Consider the following 20,353-nt stretch of genomic DNA (forward strand, 5'->3'; position numbering starts at 1 on the left):
ATTCCCCAAAGAGGAGATATAACCACAAAACAAACAGATGAAAAAAAAATGTATAAGGTAATTACAATCAAGGGTATGCAAGCTTTAAAATGTTAAAAACTTTCTGTTAATAAATGAAATAATATGGGATCAGGAGGAGACAAACCATGAGAGACTCTTAATCTCACAAAACAAACTGGGGGTTGCTGGGGGGGAGGGGGCTAGGGAGAGGGTGGTTGGGTTATGGACATTGGGGAGGGTATGTGCTGTGGTGAGTGCTGTGAAATGTGTAAGCCTGATGATTCACAGAACTGCACCCCTGGGACAAATAACAGAATATGTTAATATATATATATATATATGTCAATATATATATATATATATATATATATATATATATATATAAACATAAAGTAACATAAGAACCAACACTGGTAACAACTTTATAGTGAAACCAGCACACACAAACATTCTTTATAATCCTGTAAACGGGTCCCTGAATTATAGGAAGTAACTATTACTAGGCGACATCACTTCTGATAAAAATGACCCCTGACTGGGAAAAAAGCTGGGACTAGGAGAGACTAGAAATGGACTCCACAGCTTTAGGTTTCCCTAAGTATGCTGACACTTGTAATTTGGGCATGCCCCTCATGGGGACCGCTGGAAGCTTGCCTAGGGAGTTGTTACAAGAGGTATTGGATGCTTAGAGTATGAAGTATTTTTAAAGCCATTGCATTTCCTACACTGACCAAAGTAGGTCTTGTCCCCTTGCACCTTAGCTGTCATCAGGGGGTGGTAAAGTGGATTCCTGCAGGTAAGGAGTGCCCAGCACTGCCTTGCAGGCAAGCTGGGGTTCTTGTCCTATATTCTGTTGAGTAGAGTAGTTCCAAATGGGGCTGGCCCACGATAGTCTCCTGAATCTAACTATACATACCCCGTTAACTATAATGAATATATAAATTGCTAAATGTACCAAAATTGCTATAATCATGAAACAAAGAGCAACGGCAAGACAGAGGAAAGTTCAGTCTACCTGGACAGAGAAGGGAAAGGCTTTACAGAAAAGATGACTAAGCTGGGCCTAGAGAAAGGATTTTGTCAGAGAAGCTGAAAGAAGATCACTTCAGGCACTGGAACAGCATGAATACATAATGTATGATTATTCAGAATCTCTTTCTACATTCAGAATCTGGGCAAGGGGCTGATCCTCCTGAGGAAAGCCATTGAAACAGGACACCAGAGTTCACCTCCCAGAAGGCTAGTGTAACAGGTAGAACAGAAAGAAGGAGGATAGACATGTGGGTCTCAGGGAAGACATGGTTTATGGGGTGGGCAGTATGAAGGAGAAAGCGAGTCAGGGGCAACATGGCCGTGGACAGCCAAGAGGAGAGAGAGGGCTTTGGGTGGTGCCTGAGAAACTCTTTTTCAGGAAGTTTGCCATTTCCTGAGAGGCTAAATAAAGCCTAGACTTTATCTTCGGACATATTTCTGGTAGACTGCTGTTCCTTTAAATGTCATCAGACCTAGAAGAGATGGGAGCACTTGGGTTCTGACTTTTACAATGCCAATGCCAAACCCACGCTTCTACTTTGGAGTCACTGTCTGTTGCCATGACCTTCACACTCCAGCCTCAAAACATTCTGATGACTCACTCAGCTGAACACACCATGAGCTAAGGTACAAAATGATTCAGAATGTGATATGGACTTCTATTTCTAAATTTTTCCCTAGGCCTAATGAGACGATTGCTCATGAGCTGCAAACTCTTGACCAAGCCTCTTCCATCCTGGCAGCACACTGGTTTCAGAACCCACAGCTGAGCTAGCCAATACTCAAAGGTATTGTTGCCTCAGTCATGCAAGCTAGATAGGAAATTGCTACACTTCTATGGAAAGACAGTGTATCTGGAATGACTGTGTAATACATCTATTACTTAGAATGAAGATTTGGCCTGAAACAAAGACATTATGAGATTCTTCTGAGATTAATTTATTTTTAATGGGGGCAGGGGAGAGAAGAATGAATAGGCAGAGCACAAAGGCTTTTTAAGGCAGTGAAAAAACTCTGTATGATACTATAATGGTGGATAAAGGTCATTATATATTCATCTAAACCCACAGAATATATAATGCCAAGAGTGAACCCTAATGTAAACTGTGGACTTCGGGCAATTATGACATGTCCATGTAGAATCATCACTTGGAACAAATTGGTGACTCTGGTGGGGGGATGTTGATGAAGATGCTGGCTATACAAGTATGGGGACAGGGGCTACCGGGGAAATCTCTGTACCTTCCCTGCAATTTTGTTGTGAACCTAAAACTTCTCCTAAAAAACATAAAGTCTTGATTTAAAAAGAGAAGAGCCAGTCCTTATCAACTAGGGTGAAATTAGTAGGTGCAATCATCTTATCTTCCCATATTTTTATGTTGTTTTATTTTATCTTATTTTAGGTTTCATTTTATGTTATGTATCTTCCCAACCAATGATTACAGTAATAATCAATGGTAAGAATGTGCCACTTAGCATTTTGGTTCAAATGGTGATGAAAAATTGATCTTTCCTTTCTCACATTCTATGTTATTTTTATTTCACTTGTATCAAATATTTAAAATTTACCTACTTCTTAACCTGCATTTCTTCTTCTTCTTCTTCTTTTTTTTTTTTTTTTTTAAGATTTGCTTATTTATTTTCGAAAGAAAGGAAGAGAGAGGGCAGGCAAAGGGAGAGAATCTCAAGATATTCCCCACTAAGTGGGGAGCTTGACACTGGGCTGGACGTGGGGCTCAAGTCCCCTGACCCACGAGATCCTGACCTGAGCCAAAATGGAGTTGGATGCTCAGCCTATTGTGAAGCCCAGATTCCTCCTTACCTTGCATTTCAATAGTACATTACATTCACCAGTCACTTCCCAGCTCAAATACTCAGCAAAATGAGGACCTAGAAAATTTTAATGGTCAATAATCACTCTATTAATCACGAATGCAAAATCAAAGCTCATTCTTAAATTCTAAAATGATATATGTATACAAAGTATATTTATATACATAAATATATAAAGTGATACTTTAAAATTCAAGATTAGTTTTCAAATATTTTAAACTGACATAAATTTAATAATAATTATTTTTAATTTTTTTTTAATTTACCAGGGCATTATTAACATTAACAATAATATACACTTAAATTTGTTACGGAATTAATCTTGGAATATTTTTTTCAAGAAATACAAAGTTTTTCTCTTTACTCACTGCCCATTTTTACCTTGTTTCCTGATCCATTCTTGCCGCTGGAATTCGGCTTCTTTCTGGAGTTTTTTATAAACTAAAATAGAAAAACAAAGAAGTATGAATTGAGTTGAGTGGTATAACTGTATATGCCAGCCACTGTGCTGACTTATATTCCTTTTTTTTTTTTTTAAGATTTCATTTATTTGTTTGTCAGAGAGAGAACAAGCAGGGGGAGAAGCAGGCCTCCTGCTGAGCAAGGAGCCTGATGTGGGACTAGAATCTAAGACCCTGGAATCATGACACATGCTGACGGCAGATACTTAACTGATGTAGCCACCCAGAGATCCCTATATTCATTATTATAATGTACTTATACATTATGACAACCTATTTAAGTTTTTATAATGAAGGAAGAGGCTAGGAAGGTTAAGTAAATCGTTCAAGGTCATGAAGCAAGGAAATAGTGAAATAGTATTGGATGTTGCAAATGTAGAGATTTGGCCAGCCTTTCCAAATGCCACATTTGTTAAATGCCACATTTTACATGTTGGTAGTTTCTATAGTGACTTATGGCAACTGACATATAATCCAGTTATATAGTAGAATTAATTGATCTGGCATGAACCACTTGTGCATATTTTTCTTCTTAATTTAAGTAGTTTAAAGTACGTACACAGTATAAAGTACTATCATTGTTTCTGAGATACAGATGCAGTCTTCGTTGTATTGCAATTTCCTTAACTGGAGAATTTTAGTAATAAATACTTGTTTAGACAGGAGATCATTTAACTGCAGTCTTCCCTGTGGACTAAGGTTAAATCTGGTGAAATACTGTGGAAAGTATTCACTGAAATTGGATTCCAATGTTTGAAATACAAGAAACATTTCCTGCTGCCTTCCACATGACCACTTTGATGTCACAGGGTATTTGCACTGAAGGGAACAGTGAAGTCTTTGAGTTAATGTGCCACAGACTTCTTACCATCTCCAATGAGAACAAGAGTGGAGTGGCCGGTTGCTTTTCCATCTTGAAGCTGGAAAGTATATGTTCCCTCATCGTCATCCTGTAGCTTTTCCATGAACATTTCAATTATGCCAGTGTTTCGGTCAATATGCATCTTGTATTTCTTTAATGTGGAAAGGAAAACAGAAATCAGTGAGGAAGATATGATGCTGATGCCTGATGGAATAAATGCAAACTCCGAGGAATCATAATTTTAACAAAATTTATTGTTAACTTTTTTTTTTTAAGATGGGCTTTCAAAATCTTGTTCCCTAGAAAAAGAAAAATAGGATGTGGCACATATGACCTTGACCAGAACTGATTGCTATAAAGTCTTATATTTAATTTTTTTAAATACAAATAAAGTTCTGTTATCCCAAGTCAGAAATGTTGCCAAAAAGGTGTTTTTAGATTCCCATTTTACCTTCCAGATTACATTCGTTTTAATTAGCAGAATAATGCAAAACAGTGTGACGGACATGTTTTTGTCTCATCCATTGCTATATCCCTCACATCTTGGGCACACAAGGTCTATAGCAGGCAGTTAATAAATATATGTGGAATTAATATGTAAATAAGAATGCCTCCAAAATATGTGAAGTCCATTTGTTCCTAATAAACTGTACTCACCCTACTGTTCTGTGCTTATTTTATATGTTGCTTAGGCAACTTTTTTTCAATGTAAAGACAAATCTTAGCCTCTCGGCATACAAGCACAGGTTCTATAGTGGATTTTACTTAATGAACTTTTCCTATAAAATGTCACAGAATGAAGGCTCAGGTCTGGTATCAGCTCTGTGCTGCAGTTCTTGCTCCAGAGTGTTCCCTGCAGGAAGCCAGTCTGCAACTGAGACCACATTTTTGCTTTGCTTTTCTCTACATTAGCTTGTTTCCCTAATCCCCACTCTTGAGAGAAATTCTATTTCAGACTGTCCTTCTAGGGAACTTAGCCTACGACACTGAATTCCATCAACGAAATAGTGTAAGAACTAACTGCAATGACAATGAACAGTTCTTCAAGTTCAGAGCATGTATGTGTATGTGTGCATGTGGGCAATAGCAAGAGAGTCTGTGTGAACACATAAAGGAGAGTGCATCGATGCACATGTGTGCACCAGTGGTCCCTAAACGGCTGTGGCAGAAGACAATGATGCCAACAATGCTTTTTTCTTCCCCTCCACTGGCTGGGTGATGAACACAGCCATTAAGGAGAATATTTTGAAAATGGAGAAGATGGGCCACCGTGGAATCTGTGTGACTTATTCAGGTTCTATACACGGTTGCTAAATGAGCTGAAAAATATATTACATTTTCTTTTTTTTGCTATTTTATGTTATTCATTCTCCTCCTCACTAATGAATCCTGAAATGTTTTTAAAACATATCTTGATGAAAGGAGAACAGGTTGTTAATAATGGCCACAAATCACACCTCTCTCCCATCTTTTGAGTCTCTCATTTATACCTGTGATAGCACAGTAAGAGCCAGAGCTCCTAACTCCAGGTTCTTCAGAACCACGGGGTACTGGCCTGATTCTGGGAGGACAAATAAAGTGCAAATGTTGTAACTCTGTCTATGGAAACTATGCTTCTATTAAAAGCAAAGCAAAGAGTAGATATATACAATCACCTATGTAAAGAAGACACCAATAGACACACACACACACACACACACACACACACACACGTGTAGAAAAAGACCGAAAAGTATAAATCAATGTGTATATTAAAAAGTTGTAAGAATTTGTGATTTGTCTTTTCTGAATCTTTACAATTTTTTTTACAATAAAAATGTATTTTGGGGGCTCCAGTGGCGCAATCGGTTAGCGCGCGGTACTTATACAATAAAAATGTATTTTTTCCCAGAAAAGTAATGAAAGATATTTTTGCTGCATTTTTTTCTGAGCCATTGGAACAATGGACGTCATTTCCTCCCCATGAAGAACCAAGTTCCTGCTGAGATTTCTAATGTGAGTTATATGAGTTCAGGTAAGCACGCTGTCTCCTCTGCTTCTCAGGAGAAAAGCTGTATTTTCCCAGGTAACCATACTTCTTGATTTGCCTGGGACAGTTTCGGTTTGATTCTTGTCCTGGAAAAACTATTCCTAGAACCTCTTCCATTCTCAATAGTGTCCCAATTTGGATAATATGACATAATCAATCTATATTTTCCTCTACCTATTTTCTTTTTTACATGTGAAATGCCTTAAACTCTCCCACCTACCCCACAAACCAGTGGTTTTCATAAAACTTACCTGCATTTTAATAGGGCTCCCTTAGCACATTGTACAGTGATATGTTTAGAATCTAAAAAGTACGAAACATACCGGCCCTTCAAAAATCTCCTTGTCATTAAATATGTAGGTGACTTTGGTGTTGCCAGACAGCTTCTCAGCCTGCATCCAAAACCGGACTTGGCCTTTCTCCAAGATTTCAACTGCCAACTCTGACTTAATTGGGACAGCTATGCAAAATAAAAACAAAAATAGTAATTTAACTGGTAACCAATTGTATTAATACCAATTTTTCAGTGAAAAAACACTCAATGGAAATGATAGTAGAGCACCTTGCTTCTTACAAAACCTGGAGACAGTAAGAACATCGTACGGAAAGAAAGATGTTCAGGGATGGAAGATGTGGGTTCTAGTCCTGCTGCCACTTTGGGCAAATCATTCATCTTCTGTGAGTCATAGCTATCTCAACTGTAAAAATAATAAGGAAGGTAAACTTAACTCCAGGGTTCCTTAAGCTAATTTGTGTGACTCTCCGCTGTGGCTTTAGGAACAATAACAAAGTGTGATGAAATAGTCTTGGGCTGGCCCCAGGAGAGCTGAAGCCTAGTCCAACATCAGCAACTGTGTGATATTAGGCAGGTCCCTTCTCTTATCTGGGCCTCAGTTGACTCATTTATAAATGAATGAGATTGTACCGAGTATCCTAAATTATCAAGAGATTTTCCAGCTCCAACATTCTATAATCTTAATTACTTCAAAATACTGGGAAAGGAGTTAAATTTTATTTTTTTCAACAATTTAACTCACTTTAGAGGTTCTTTCAAATGTTTTTAAAAATGAATTTCAAAACAGAACTAATTTTGATGATATACACAAGATGAACTAGCTTATCATTTAAATTCTATCCACCCCATTGGATTGCCAGTTCAATCACACTCCTAGACAAGGCAACATTTTTCAGAGGCAAATAAGTGAGTCACTATTAACAAGATATATTAAAATACAGCATGGCTTGCCTCACAAAGAACGTGAAGGAACCATATGGTATCCCTGACATACACCTGTATTGCTTAAGACATTTGAGTCTGGGTGTAATTTTGGAAGTTGTCTGATATCTCTGAAAAACAGTTTTCTAAATTTCTTGAAACTTGAAAATGTTCTCTATAAAGGCTCCTCCAGCCAATGGTTTTGTATCAGAGGTAGCTCCAAGGCAAACTTTGTTGAAAACCAAGGTGGTCTCTCAAAGTTTAGTAGTCCTTCCTTTCTTTTAGGAGAAATCACCAGCCTTTGCTTTCTCTAAATGGTGCTTAATCTAATCTCAACATTTCAATAGATGCTACATTTTGAATTGTAAGTTTCCCAAACTTGTATCAAATGTACGTCAGAATTTCTTTGTACTTATCCTAAAACTATCCTTTCCAAACTTTAAGGGATCCCTTTCATTTGCACTGTTCCATAGTCATTATGAAACTCAGTTATAGACTTGTTCCAGTGAGGAACTAAACAGAGGCTCAGATATCATCTACTGAGGGGTGTCCGTGATACACAGAAGATGGGCTCTGATGTCACACTGTGACCTTGGACAGGTCTCTCCTCTTGAAAGCTCATGCTCCTCACTGCTAACATGGGTATTGTCTGCCCCATAAGACCACCAAGAAGACTGAATATGGTACCAGACAACACTAAGACACTGTGAATAATGAATGACCAGTGCTCAAGAAGGGTGAGTTCTTTGCTCTCCTCATTTTACTGATGATAAAACTGAGCCCCGGGACATAAAGGAACATAACAGATATGTTAGTAACATATATGGGTAGCAGAGTTGAGACCAGGGTTATTCCCTCTATTCTGTGCTCCTCTTGGTTCTCTGGCTGTCCACTCTAAAGAACAGTAGTGGTTGGGTAGTGAGTATCATGGCAGACTCGAGGGTTGTGAGAGCAGAGGCTAAACTTTCTCCTTACAGGACACTCCTGCTTGCTACAAGTGATTCTTAAGGAAAATGGAGAGTAGAATTTCCTGAGAAAGTCTGAAGACCTCATTCTGGGAAATCTAATACATGAGTGATGCAGTTACTTAAGGGGCCTAGAGTGGTGATGGAGAAGAAAGGGCATGTCCTCCTGGAAGTTTCAAGCTCCCTTAGTGTTCACTGCCCTCTCTGAGTAATAGGAACATCACTTGAGGAAACACTGGCCACCAGGAATCACCAGAGAGGGCGTGGTGGCAAACAGCAGGTGTACACACATTAATAGTCATGTCCTGCTCAGGTGCTATAAAGACCACTTGGGCTTAACCACAGGTATCCATGGTGTACATCTGGTCTAGTTACTTAAATTCTCCAGACCTCAGAGTCTATACCTCTAAAACGAAATCACCTTAGAACTGAGACTTTTAAGGTCACTGTTGAGTTTAAATGGTATACTCCATTTCAGCACCCTACAAGTACTCTGGCATATAATAAGTGCTCTATAAATTTGGCTATTAATATTTTGGTACCTCTCTCCTCCTCCAGTGGCTTCAACAACACCCTAGAACTATCAATTATAAAATATATTGACACCTAAGAGGACATACTAAATAGATGCAATTTATATATATGTGTTTGCATATATCTGTACACATAGAGTATATGTGTACCAGAGGGATAATAATCAAGAGATATTATGCAGGATGTTGACAATACTGAATTATACCTTCCATCACCTCCCTCACAATACCTTGGAATCTTCAAGTAAGCTGTCTCTCTACACTGCAGCTTAATATCAATAGTGGCAAAATCAACTAGGCTATTTTCTGTTTTTAGCTTTATACATTTTTATTTTTTCCTTCATCTCGGTCCTAAATTTCCTTACAGTCCTTTCTCTGGCAGTTAATTTGTTCCAGCAAAATATCTATTTTTTGTAGGTTTAAGGCATATGCTCAGTGGTTTTCAAAATATTTTTGAAAACAGCTTAAAATAGAATTACTGCACCAAGGGATAAAGGAACAGCATACTCTTTATTACATTCTATAAGAAACAAGACCCATTTAAAACCTTATAAAATCTCATGAAAAGACTTAATGATATGTCAACATTTACCTAGAGGAAGTGGGTATAAATTGAGAAATTAGATCTGCTGTTTTGACCCTTCCTCAGATCTCTGAAAATATTCATGTAGTCAGGCTGATCTAATAGAAGTGGGAGGAAGAAAAGTGTGGGAGCTGTATTCTTGAAAATGCTGCTCCAATGGGCCAAGCAAATCTCCCTTGGGTTAGGAGATCTGATACTTGCATGTCAGAGTTTCTAACACATGTTGAGTTCTCTCTCTGCCTACCTAAATGCCACACGAGTTTTCTGCTACTCTCTCTCCTAGAACCAGTAATTAGAGTAAACATGCTTATGCAAAATAAATATCTCAGCATACGTGACAGTGATATCAGACAATTACTGTCTTCAAGTCCATATGATCACTGAACACCACGGAGGCTTGGGCACTTCCAATTCAACAGTAATACCCCATGTTGTCTCATCACCATCCTTTAACCTAAATGTAAACATTGTTTGGACCAGCTGTTGCCTAGACACTTTGCCAATGTTTACTGTCCGACTAACTAGATTAGTGAATGCTGCTGTTTCTTTCCATTTCCACCAATGTTTGGGAGGAGACAGTGTGATCACGAATGGGGTCTGGCTGTGTTCAATATAGTGACCCTCTTTACCACTCCCTACTTCACAGCCCTGGGGACATGAAGGGAGAGCATACTGCACAGCTTGTAGACAGAGCTTCTACAAGTGGGTTTTTCTAGGATAACTGCTGTTTCAATATTTATATTTTTCCTGAAAAGTTCAAGGGTCTCTCACAGCATCTCTATTCGGTAGATGCTATAAACGATTACAACAGCCAGTTCTAGAAAGGAAACTAAGACATGGGAAATTAAAGTTGAGTTGCTCAGGTTCGTTGAATGGGTCAGAAGTACAGAATATAGAAAGGACAGGCCAAACTTCTACCTTCCAAGCAATTAAAAAATAATAATAACTTTGAAAATACCATTCACAATATTACTTTTCCAGTTTTGTGGTGATTTAGTGTACAGACGAGAAATGGTTCTCTCCCTGAGTTCAGAAAGTTTGTATTCTATACCCACACTTCACAGACACCCCACTGTGCTGCTTTGTTGAACAAAGTTGGTTTTGAGAACATAACAGCTGAGGACAATAATCACTAACACTCAGCCTCAGGATAGAACAAGCAATCCTTGGGCATGGAAAAGAAGTCAGGCAATTAGTTCCAGAGCAGTGAGTGTTTCTTTTTTAATCACAGCCTTCACTGGGAATTTTGGGAAAGCTACAGACCTTTCTCCTAGGAAAATGGACATATACAAACATACAAGGTTTTGCCTGTAGTGTGGGTCACGATATAGTTTACTGAGTTCCTGAAAAGTCTGTATTGGTGATGGAGCTGTATTTTAGGGTCTAAAGAGTAAAACAAAACAAAACAAAACAAAATGAAACAAAATTCATGACTTAAAAGAGTGAGTGTGTATTATCATTCTTCATTTGTTTTCTCAAACTTCAGGGTATATAACCTGGATAACCCACCAGTTTGACCAACAGATATCAATGACAAGAGAACTTATCAGGTCAGTGGAACTTTCCGAGTATCATTTCAGACTTCTTTCTCTTCTTTTAGGTGTGGACTGTGAAATTTAATCTTTTATGTGGAAAGTACTTTATTGAAGAGTTTGTTCAGAAGAGATAGTTCAGAGAGATTCTTTTTCTGACTAGGACTTCTTTACCTCATTTTCCAGGAGTTTAAAATGGTAGATAATGTCGTTAGATTATCTTTATTTAGAAGTGTGATTCTTCTGTTAAGTGCTAACATTAAATTGCTTAGGAAGAGATTGGTTTGCCTAAAAAACATGTGAGTTAATGTATACAGGATCATATAATATATAGGATTCCAAAGTACATAGGCAAAAAGTAAAGAATTACTCAGCTATGACACCTGTGTAACCTACTACTTCACTGTGTAACAGTATGGGATGTGTTTTCTATGTTAGTATCTGTATCTCTTTAGAACAATGGCCAAGATAAAAGCAGCCCTTCTGGAAAGTGCATTTGTAGCTAAAGTGTATATTCCATTAGGTATTCTTAAAAGCCTCTTCTCTTAGTCCTGTCAGTGTTGTCATCTGACCTATTCCAGAAGTCACCACCTAAACCCTGTGGATGTACTGTGGACACTTACTTGGGAACTTGTGTTCTTGGCTGAGAGCTAGTAAACGTTTCAGCTCTGTAGGGAGAAAAAAAGAAAAATTAAACTTGAACTACCAAAACAAAAGCCACTTGATTCTAGAGGATCACTCAATGATGAATCAAAGCAGCGTTAGACTTGTGAATGGATTGATTTTTTTAAAAGATTTTATTTGTTTATTTGACAGAGAGAGATCACAAGTAGGCAGAGCAGCAGGCAGAGAGAAAGGGGGAAGCAGGCTCCCTGCTGAGCAGAGAGCCCAATGTGGGACTCTATCCCAGGACCTGAGCCGAAGGCAGAGGCTTAACCCACTGAGCCACCCAGGTGCCCTGATATTTTTTTAATTAAAGATTTTAATTTATTTATCAGAGAGAGAGAGCACACAGGGGGAGTAGAGGCCAGAGGGAGTGGGAGAAGCAGGCTCCCCACTGAGGCCCTATGAGGCACTTAATTCCAGGACCCTGGGATCATAACCTGAGCCAAAGGCAGACGCTTAACCAACTGAACCACTCAGGTGTCCTAATAAATGGAATGATTTTAAAATTACCTTCCTCATCGATCAAGTAGCTTGACCCTATTCCATCAGTGTCCGTTACATCACAGGAATAAATGCCTAGGTCTTCTGTCCCCAGGTCCTTGAAGGTCATTTTCGTCCTGTGGAACAGAATACTCTTGTAAGAAGGGAGGCTGTGTGGGATTTATGATCTAGCAAATTCTTCCTTGCTCTCTTTCCATAAACATCCTCAGAATTGCTTTAAGATTACAGAATTTCATAAAATAATGAGAATCACCATTAGAGCTGACTTTATGTCAATCAAAGCTTTTCTAGCATCACAAATGAGATAACATATGAGAAAGCTTTTTAACTGAAATAACATGAAAAGTACTTTATAAGAACTGTTATTTTTTAAGGCTGACATTTGTTATTATTTTTTACATGACCAGATATAAAATATTTGTGATTTCATTCCGTTATACTAAGTATTTGAAATAGAAAGCAAAGAGCTTACTTCAGTCTCCTATCATGAAAATAAAACCCCATTATTATGACTGAAGCAGTACATACTTGTTGCCTTTGCTTTCAATCTCTAATCGGGGAGAGTCCTTTGTGGATACATAATCTTTGGACCAGTTGAACTGAGAATTTGGAGCCATCTGATCACATTCAAAGTTCAGTGAAATTACTCCATCATCATCCACGTTTACAACAACCTCTTTGGTTCCTAGAAGATCCAAAACAAGGCACTGATTATTTCCTGATAGAAATTAATGAAGTAAGAATTCCTTACTTTGGGATTCATTACTGCAGCCTCAAACCAGGGCCTTGAGCCTGTGCATGGGAAAATCTCCAGCTGCTCACTATGAATGCACAATCCTACTTTACAATTCAACTTTTATACTGCAGCAGGGAATTAAATGAATGTGCCATGTTTTTCTGGTAAAGCCAACACCATGGACAGTATTCTTTGCTTAGGGCTGAACAAAAATTGAAGGTACAGTGGAAGGAGTGGGTTGGTCATAATAAGGACAAGCCAGCCTGAGGCAAAAAGAAAGCTGAATAATCCTTATCAGGACCAAATCAATGACTTTTGCTTCGATAACATCCATATCCACCTACTCATCAGAAAAGGACAGTTAAGAAGTAAAGAAACCAAGGGGAAATTGAAGGGGAGAAAGTAGAGGTAGTAAAAATTGCCTGTGTTCATAGGCTTAATGTTTATTAATCATTTAAAAATGGAGAACTACATGGAAACTCAAGGCCAAGATCTTTCTCTGTTGATCAAGCAACCATAAATCAATCAAAAGGTGCCTCTCTGGATGAGAATGACAGCGATCTAAACATGACTGTTATCAAACTGTACGGAAATTGAAATGGAAATGAATTTCAAGAGATCCAGATGTTTAAAGAAGACTGGTTTTTAGATTTAAAAGAAAAAAATTCAGGTAGTGCTTTGAGTTCTTGTATTTTTGAGAGTTATAGCAAATTGCACTGGCATCTAATTTAGCAATTTAGAGTTCATACAGCATATAAAATATTCCCATCTATGCTTAACTCCAGTTTGAAAGGTAAAATGTACTTCTCAAGTTGACACTCATTTGATTACCAGTCTAAACTCAGTTTGTTTCCATATGTTAGGAAAAATATATTTAATCTCAAAAAGGTACAGCTTTGTCTTCAAAAGGGCATTAAAAAAGATCTTCCAATAGACACTGCCAAAAGATTGAAGGTCTTCTCTCTAAATTGTGTTGTAAGAAGCCAGCATCCTGGCCTATTGTGCAATAAAACTTGTCAAGGGAAAAAAAAACCTGCAAAACTCCTCCCAGGGGAAGGCCAATAGAAAATAGTGCCCAAACAATGTGTGGCAACATAAAGATCTTGATTTGTAAGCCAGGAAGCTGGTTTCATTTTGTCTTTATTGATGACAGGGTGTGTGCTTCTATTATAAGCCTCTAAAAAGTGATTTTTTTTTTAAACACATGAAATGCTTAAAGAAGACTAGTTCTAGAGATTTTTAAAATTATTTTTTTAAATGAAAGTGTTCTTTTCATATTTGGTGATAAACTGAAATAATGATCCAATAAACATTAAATTATATTTGAATGAAATGTCCACCATTTCATTACTTTTAAGGGTGAGTCTATCCTACTGGAAGTTGCAGACCATGTTCTAGTGATACTCCTGATAACATATGATGAATCCTCATCATCCACTACTGTATAACAAAAAGTGAAAAAGTGTTCTCATTAAAAGTTAAGACTAACATGTAAGAGGGCTGAGGTTCAGACAGTGTTATGATACAGAGCATGGTTGAGTCACAAAGAGAATAGAAATAAGAAAATTTCTGTGTATATGTGTTGTTATGTAGAGGAAAGATGTGATGGAGGTTGACTAAACCTTCCTTGCTCTTTGCATAATATCTATTTTGGAGGCATGACAGATTGTTCATATTAATCATTCATTGTCTTCTCTGTAATCCCTTTCAAAAGGAAGTGAATCATCCATATGCTTGCTGTTTATTATATTGGAGGTATGATTTAAGTTTACAACAGAAAAAATATTGCTTAGGTTAAGAATTGTGATTTTTTTTTTATTAAGATGAAAGATCTGACTTTTTTTGCGAAGGAGTCACAAAACTGAAAGAATATGAATATCATAGTTAGCTTAGCCTTTCTCTCCATTCCACAGAGAGCCTTTGCACTGTAACATTTCACCCATCTGGAACCCTGCTCCAAACCAAGAAGTAAGGAAAACAAGCCTCTGAGAGGGAGCACTGATGTGACAAAGTCCACACACTTGTATTCCTGGACACTCAGGAGAATTTCATAGATTATCCCTTGGAATCTATTTATATTTCACTTGAGATTATTCTAGGAAGTTATTTGGTTGGGTTCCATCAGTAGATTAAACCTCCAAAACAGAGGGAAGTAAAAAGCTACCATCAGTAGGCACAATGAGAATAAGAAAAATGAGAGTAGGAGAGGAGGAAGAAAACCTAAATGCAGGCACAAAGACATTGTTTAATAGAGGAGTGAATGGCTCCTCGCCCCATAATGACATCACTGTATCCCAACACTGTACAATAAATAAGATTGATCCTTATGGCCCTGAGTCACACAGAAAAAGGTAGATAAGGTTCAGTATGCTGCATCCAAGGTTGAAAAGTACATACTAACATGTCTAATCTATTTTATAAGAATTTCCATCAGAGAGTTTTAGAATTAATTTTAAAGTATTGATGCTTTAGCAGTAAATTCTCAGGTAAATGGAACAACTGGGAATTTAGAACAATAATTCGTAGAGGTTTTTCTCTTTTTTTTAATTGAGGAAAAACTGGTCTATAAGATTATATAAGTTTCAGTATATAACACTATAATTCAACATCTGCATACACCACTAAAAGTCTAGCTACCATTCATCACCATACAATTGAATCCCTCTACTCATTTTGCCCACCCCCCACCCTCATTCCCCTGTGATAACCACCAATCTGTTTTCGTATCTATGAGTTTGCTTTTGTTTTGTTTGTTCATTGTTTTAGGCTTTTAGATTCCACATGAGTGAAATCACATGGTATTTGTCTTTCTGCATCTGACTGACTTCACTTCCCATAATATCTTCAGACCCATCCATATTGTCAAATGCTTTTTCTGCATCTATTGAGATGAACATGTACTTGTTATCCTTCATTTTGTCAAAGTGATGTATCGCAAGGATTGATTAGCAGGTATTGAACTCTCCTTGAATCCCTGGACTAAATCCCACTTAATCATGGTGGATGATCCCTTTGAATGTATTGTTGAATTTGACTTGTTAATGTTTTATTTAGGATTTTTGCATCAATGTTCATCAATGATACAGGCCTGTAATTTTCTTTTTTGTGGTGTCATCTGGTTTTGATATTGGCATAATGATAAAATGAGTTTGGAAGTGTTTTCTTCTTTTCAATTTTTTTTTAGAAGAACTTGAGAAAGACAGGTATTGAATCTTTGAATGTTTGATAGAAATCACCAGTGAAGCTGCTCTGGTCCTGAACTTTTTTTTGTTGAGAATTTTTTGATTACTGATTCAATTTCCTTACTAGTAATCGGTATATTCAGATTTTCTATTGTTTCATGAATCAGTCTTGGAAGATTGTATGTTCTGAGAAATTTGTCTAGTTCTTCTAAGCAGTCCTCTATGTTGGTGTATAATTGCTCATTGTCTCATGATTATTCATATTTCTGTGGTGTCAATTGTAATATTGCCTCTGATTTCTAATTTTGTTTATTTGAGTCTTCTTTCTTTTTCCCCCCTTGGTGAGTATAGCTAGTTTGTCAATTTTGTTTACCTTTTCAAAGAACCAGTTCTCAGTTTTACTGATCTTTCCCCTTTTTTTCCTAGTCTCTATTTCACTTATTATTATTCTAATCTTTACTATTCCCTTTTTTTCTATTGACTTTAGGCATCATTGTTCTTTTTCTAGATCCTTTGGGAGTAAAGTTAAATTGTTTATTTGAGATTTTTCTTGTTTCTTGAAGTAGGCCTGTATTGCTATGTATTCCTTCTTAGAAACACTTTTACTGCATCATTCCAAATATTTTGGTATGTAATTTCTATTTTCACTTGTCTCTAGATATTTTTAATTGATTTTCTTTGATTATCTTGATGACCCAATGGTTGTTCAGTAGATTTGTTTAATCTCAAACATTTTTGTGGTTTTTCTAGTCTTCTTACAATTGATTTTCAGTTGCACAACACTGTATTCACAGAAAATACTTGATGTGATTTCAGTGCTCTTGAATTTATGGAGACTTATTTTATGATTTACGTGATCTATACTGGAGAGTGTTCCATGTGCAGTTGAGAAGAATATTTATTCTGTCACTTTCGGGTGTAATTTTCTATATATATCTATTAAGTCCCTCCAGTCTAATGTATCATTTAAGGCTGATATTTCCTTATTAATTTTCTGCTTGGATAATCTATCCATTGATGTAAGTAGGGGTATTAATGTCCCCTACTATTATTGTATTGCTGTCAGTTTCTCCCTTCAAGTCTGTCAATATTTGCTTTATATATCTTGGTGCCCCTTTATTGGGTGCACATGTATATATATATTTTTAAGATTTTATTTATTTATTTGACAGAGAGAGAGAGAGAGAACAAGTAAGCAGAGTGGCCGGCAGAGGGAGAAAGAGAAGCAGGCTCTCCACTGAGCAGGGAGCCAGATGTGGGGCTCAATCCCTGACCCTGGTATCATGACCTGAGCCGAAGGCAGCCACTTAACCAACTAAGGTGCCCCTGCATATATATTTATAAGTGTTATGTCTTCTTGCTGGATTGACTTTTTTATGATTATATGCCCTTGTCTGTTATTACAGTCCTTGTTTTAAGTCTGTTTTGTCTGGTATGAATATTGCTACTCCAGCTTTCTTTTCACTTCCATTTGCATGGAATCTCTTTTTTCATCCCTTCACTTTCAGTCTGCATATGTCTTTAGATCTGAAGTGAGTCTCTTGTACACAGAATATAAATGGGTCTTTTTTTTTTTTTTTTAGCCATTCTAATGGTCACTCTATATCTTTTGATTGGGGAGTTTAGTCTATTTATATTTAAAGTAATTATTGACAGGTATGTACTCACTGCTATTTTGTTAATTACTTTCTGGTTGTTTTTATAGTTCTCTTTCTTCCCTTGAAGTTTGGTGGCTTTCTTCAGTGTTATGTTTAGGTTCCCTTCTCATTTTCTTTATATATTTGCTCTAAGTTTTTGCAAAGTTATTTGCTCTAAGTTACTGCAAAGTTCACATATAACCTATGTATGTAACAGTATGTTTTGACTTCACAGTAACTTAAATTTGAATACATTCCAAAATTGTACATTTTTCTCTCACCCACATATTTTTATTTTTGATGTCACATTTTACATCTTTTTATTTATGCACCCCTTAACTAATTGTTGTGGTTTTAAATTTATTTTGCTTTTTTCTGTCTTTTAACCTTCATACTTGCTTTATAAGGGATTGATTCACTATCTTTATACATTTGCCTTTTCCAGTGAGATTTTTACTTTCTTATATTTTCTTATTATTAATTAGTGCCTTTTCTTTTTGGTTTAGAGAACCCTCTTTAACATTTCTTGTAAGGCCAGTTTAGTGGTAATGAACTCCTTTAGCTTTTGTTTGTCTGGAAAACTCTTAATCTCTCCTTCAATTCTGAAATAACATTGCCAGGTAGAAAATTCTTGGTTGGGAGTTTTTTCCTTTTAGCACTTTGAGTATGTTATGCCACTCTTTTCTGGCTTGTAATGATTCTGCTGAAAAATCTGTTGATAGCCTTATGGGGTTTCTTTTGTATGTAGTAAGCTGTTTGCTCTTGCAGCTTTTAAGATTTTCCCTTTAACTTTTACCCTTCTAATTATAATGTGTCTTAGTGTCATTCTCTTTGGGTTCATTTTATTTGTAACTCTCTGGGCTTCCTGAACCTGTATGTCTGTTTCCCTCCTCAGATTAGGAAAGTTTTCAGCCATACTTCTTCAAATAAGTTTTATGGCCCTTTCTCTCTTTCTTCTCTTTCTGGCACCCCAGGATTGCAAATGTTATTCCTCTTGCTGTTCTTTCAGAGATCTCTTAAGTTATGTTCATATTTTTAAATTCTCTCTTTTTTTTTATTACTCTGTCGGGTAAGTTCTTTTTTTTTTTTTTTTAAAGAGTTATTTATGAGGGAGAGAGAAAGGGTGAGAGATAGCACATGAGTAGGGGAGGAGCAGGGGGAGAGACTCTTCAAGCAGACTCCCCTCTGAGTGCAGAGCCCATCCAGGGCTCAATACAATGATCCATGGGATCATGACCTGAGCTGAAACCAAGAATTGGATGCTCTACTAACTGAGCCACTCAGATGTCCCTGTCTGCATCTGTTCTATTGTTTTATTCCAGCTCACTGATCTGATATTTGGCTTTATCCAGTCTGTTGTTGAATCCCTCTAGCATATTTTTCAGTTCAGTTATTGTATTTTTCAGCTTTGTAACTTCTTTTTTTTAAATTTTTTATTTTTTATAAACATATATTTTTATCCCCAGGAGTACAGGTCTGTGAATCACCAGGTTTACACACTTCACAGCACTCACCAAAGCACATACACTCCCCAGTGTCCATAATCCCACCCCCTTCTCCCAACCCCCCTCAGCTTTGTAACTTCTATTTGGAACTTTCTTATATTTCTGATCTCTTTGTTGAGGATCTCACAATTGATCCATTTTTCACCTGGGTTCAGTGAACATCTTTATGATTATTACCTTAAACTCTGTATCAGGTAGGATGCTTATTTCTACTTCATTAATGTCTTTTTCTGATGTTTTGTCTTGTTCTTTTATTTGACACATATTCTTCTGTCCTTTCATTTTTTTCCTGACTCTCTGTGTTTGTTTCCATGTATTAGGTAAATCAGCTACCTCTCCCAGTCTTAAAGGAGTAGACTTGTGTAGAAAATGTCATGTGGAGCAAAGAAGTGCAATCTCCTCTGACTGCCGAGCTGGATTATCAAGTGGTACCCCCTGTGTGGACTGATGTACCTATGGGCAGTGGCAGGTCTGTGTCTGCAGCTTGACATGGGCAGGGTTGGTGTCTGGCCCACCTGCAATGCATGGCTGAGCTGTGGTACTGTTCAGGTTCCTGAATGGCCAAGTTTGGTCTCCATGCAACTTGGAGAACAGAAAAACCCTGCTTAGTTGCTGTCTCAATTGTCTCAGTTATTGAGAGAAGAATATAGAGCTATCTCATTGAATTGTTCTGGAAAATTAATTTTTGTAAAGCAGTTTACAAAGAGATCTTTTGTGAAAATATGAAGTGAAACTACTATTAATTATAAACTATTTAGTTTTAATTAATTTGTTAGCATAGTTCTTTGAATGAAGGTATTTACAAAGAGTAACTCAGTAAGCTAAATATTTTACAATCATACTATAATGGGAGATTGAATTGAGATTGCCTTTGGAAAAAAGGTAGTCTCCTGTGGTCTGGCTTTACAGAGAAAATAGCGTTTTGGGAAAATATTTTTTAAAAATTGTATGGGACAAAAAAGAATAAGTGTGAAGAATTTAAAACAAAATGATGCTCTTTGGAAAATTTAAAAGCCAATAAAACAACTTTAAAAACAACTTAAGGGGCGCCTGGGTGGCTCAGTGGGTTAAGCCGCTGCC

General features: G+C 37.0%; 1 protein-coding gene across 29 annotated transcripts in view; it reads right to left on the minus strand.

Moving 5' to 3' along the window:
- MYOM1 (myomesin 1) overlaps window positions 1–20,353 on the minus strand; it is a 165,374-nt gene that overhangs the window by 16,720 nt on the left and 128,301 nt on the right. For all 29 annotated transcript variants that reach the window (XM_082698952.1, XM_082698946.1, XM_082698951.1 and 26 more), the window contains 7 exons: window positions 12,742–12,898; window positions 12,223–12,329; window positions 11,670–11,714; window positions 6,541–6,677; window positions 4,195–4,339; window positions 3,247–3,306; window positions 2,855–2,922 (listed from right to left, as the gene is read on the minus strand). In XM_082698952.1, the coding sequence (XP_082555078.1) occupies window positions 2,855–2,922; window positions 3,247–3,306; window positions 4,195–4,339; window positions 6,541–6,677; window positions 11,670–11,714; window positions 12,223–12,329; window positions 12,742–12,898 (719 nt within the window). The remainder of the gene's footprint in view (window positions 1–2,854; window positions 2,923–3,246; window positions 3,307–4,194; window positions 4,340–6,540; window positions 6,678–11,669; window positions 11,715–12,222; window positions 12,330–12,741; window positions 12,899–20,353) is intronic.

Source organism: Mustela nivalis (genome assembly GCF_964662115.1).
Source record: "Mustela nivalis genome assembly, chromosome: 14".
NCBI classification, from domain to species: domain Eukaryota; kingdom Metazoa; phylum Chordata; class Mammalia; order Carnivora; family Mustelidae; genus Mustela; species Mustela nivalis.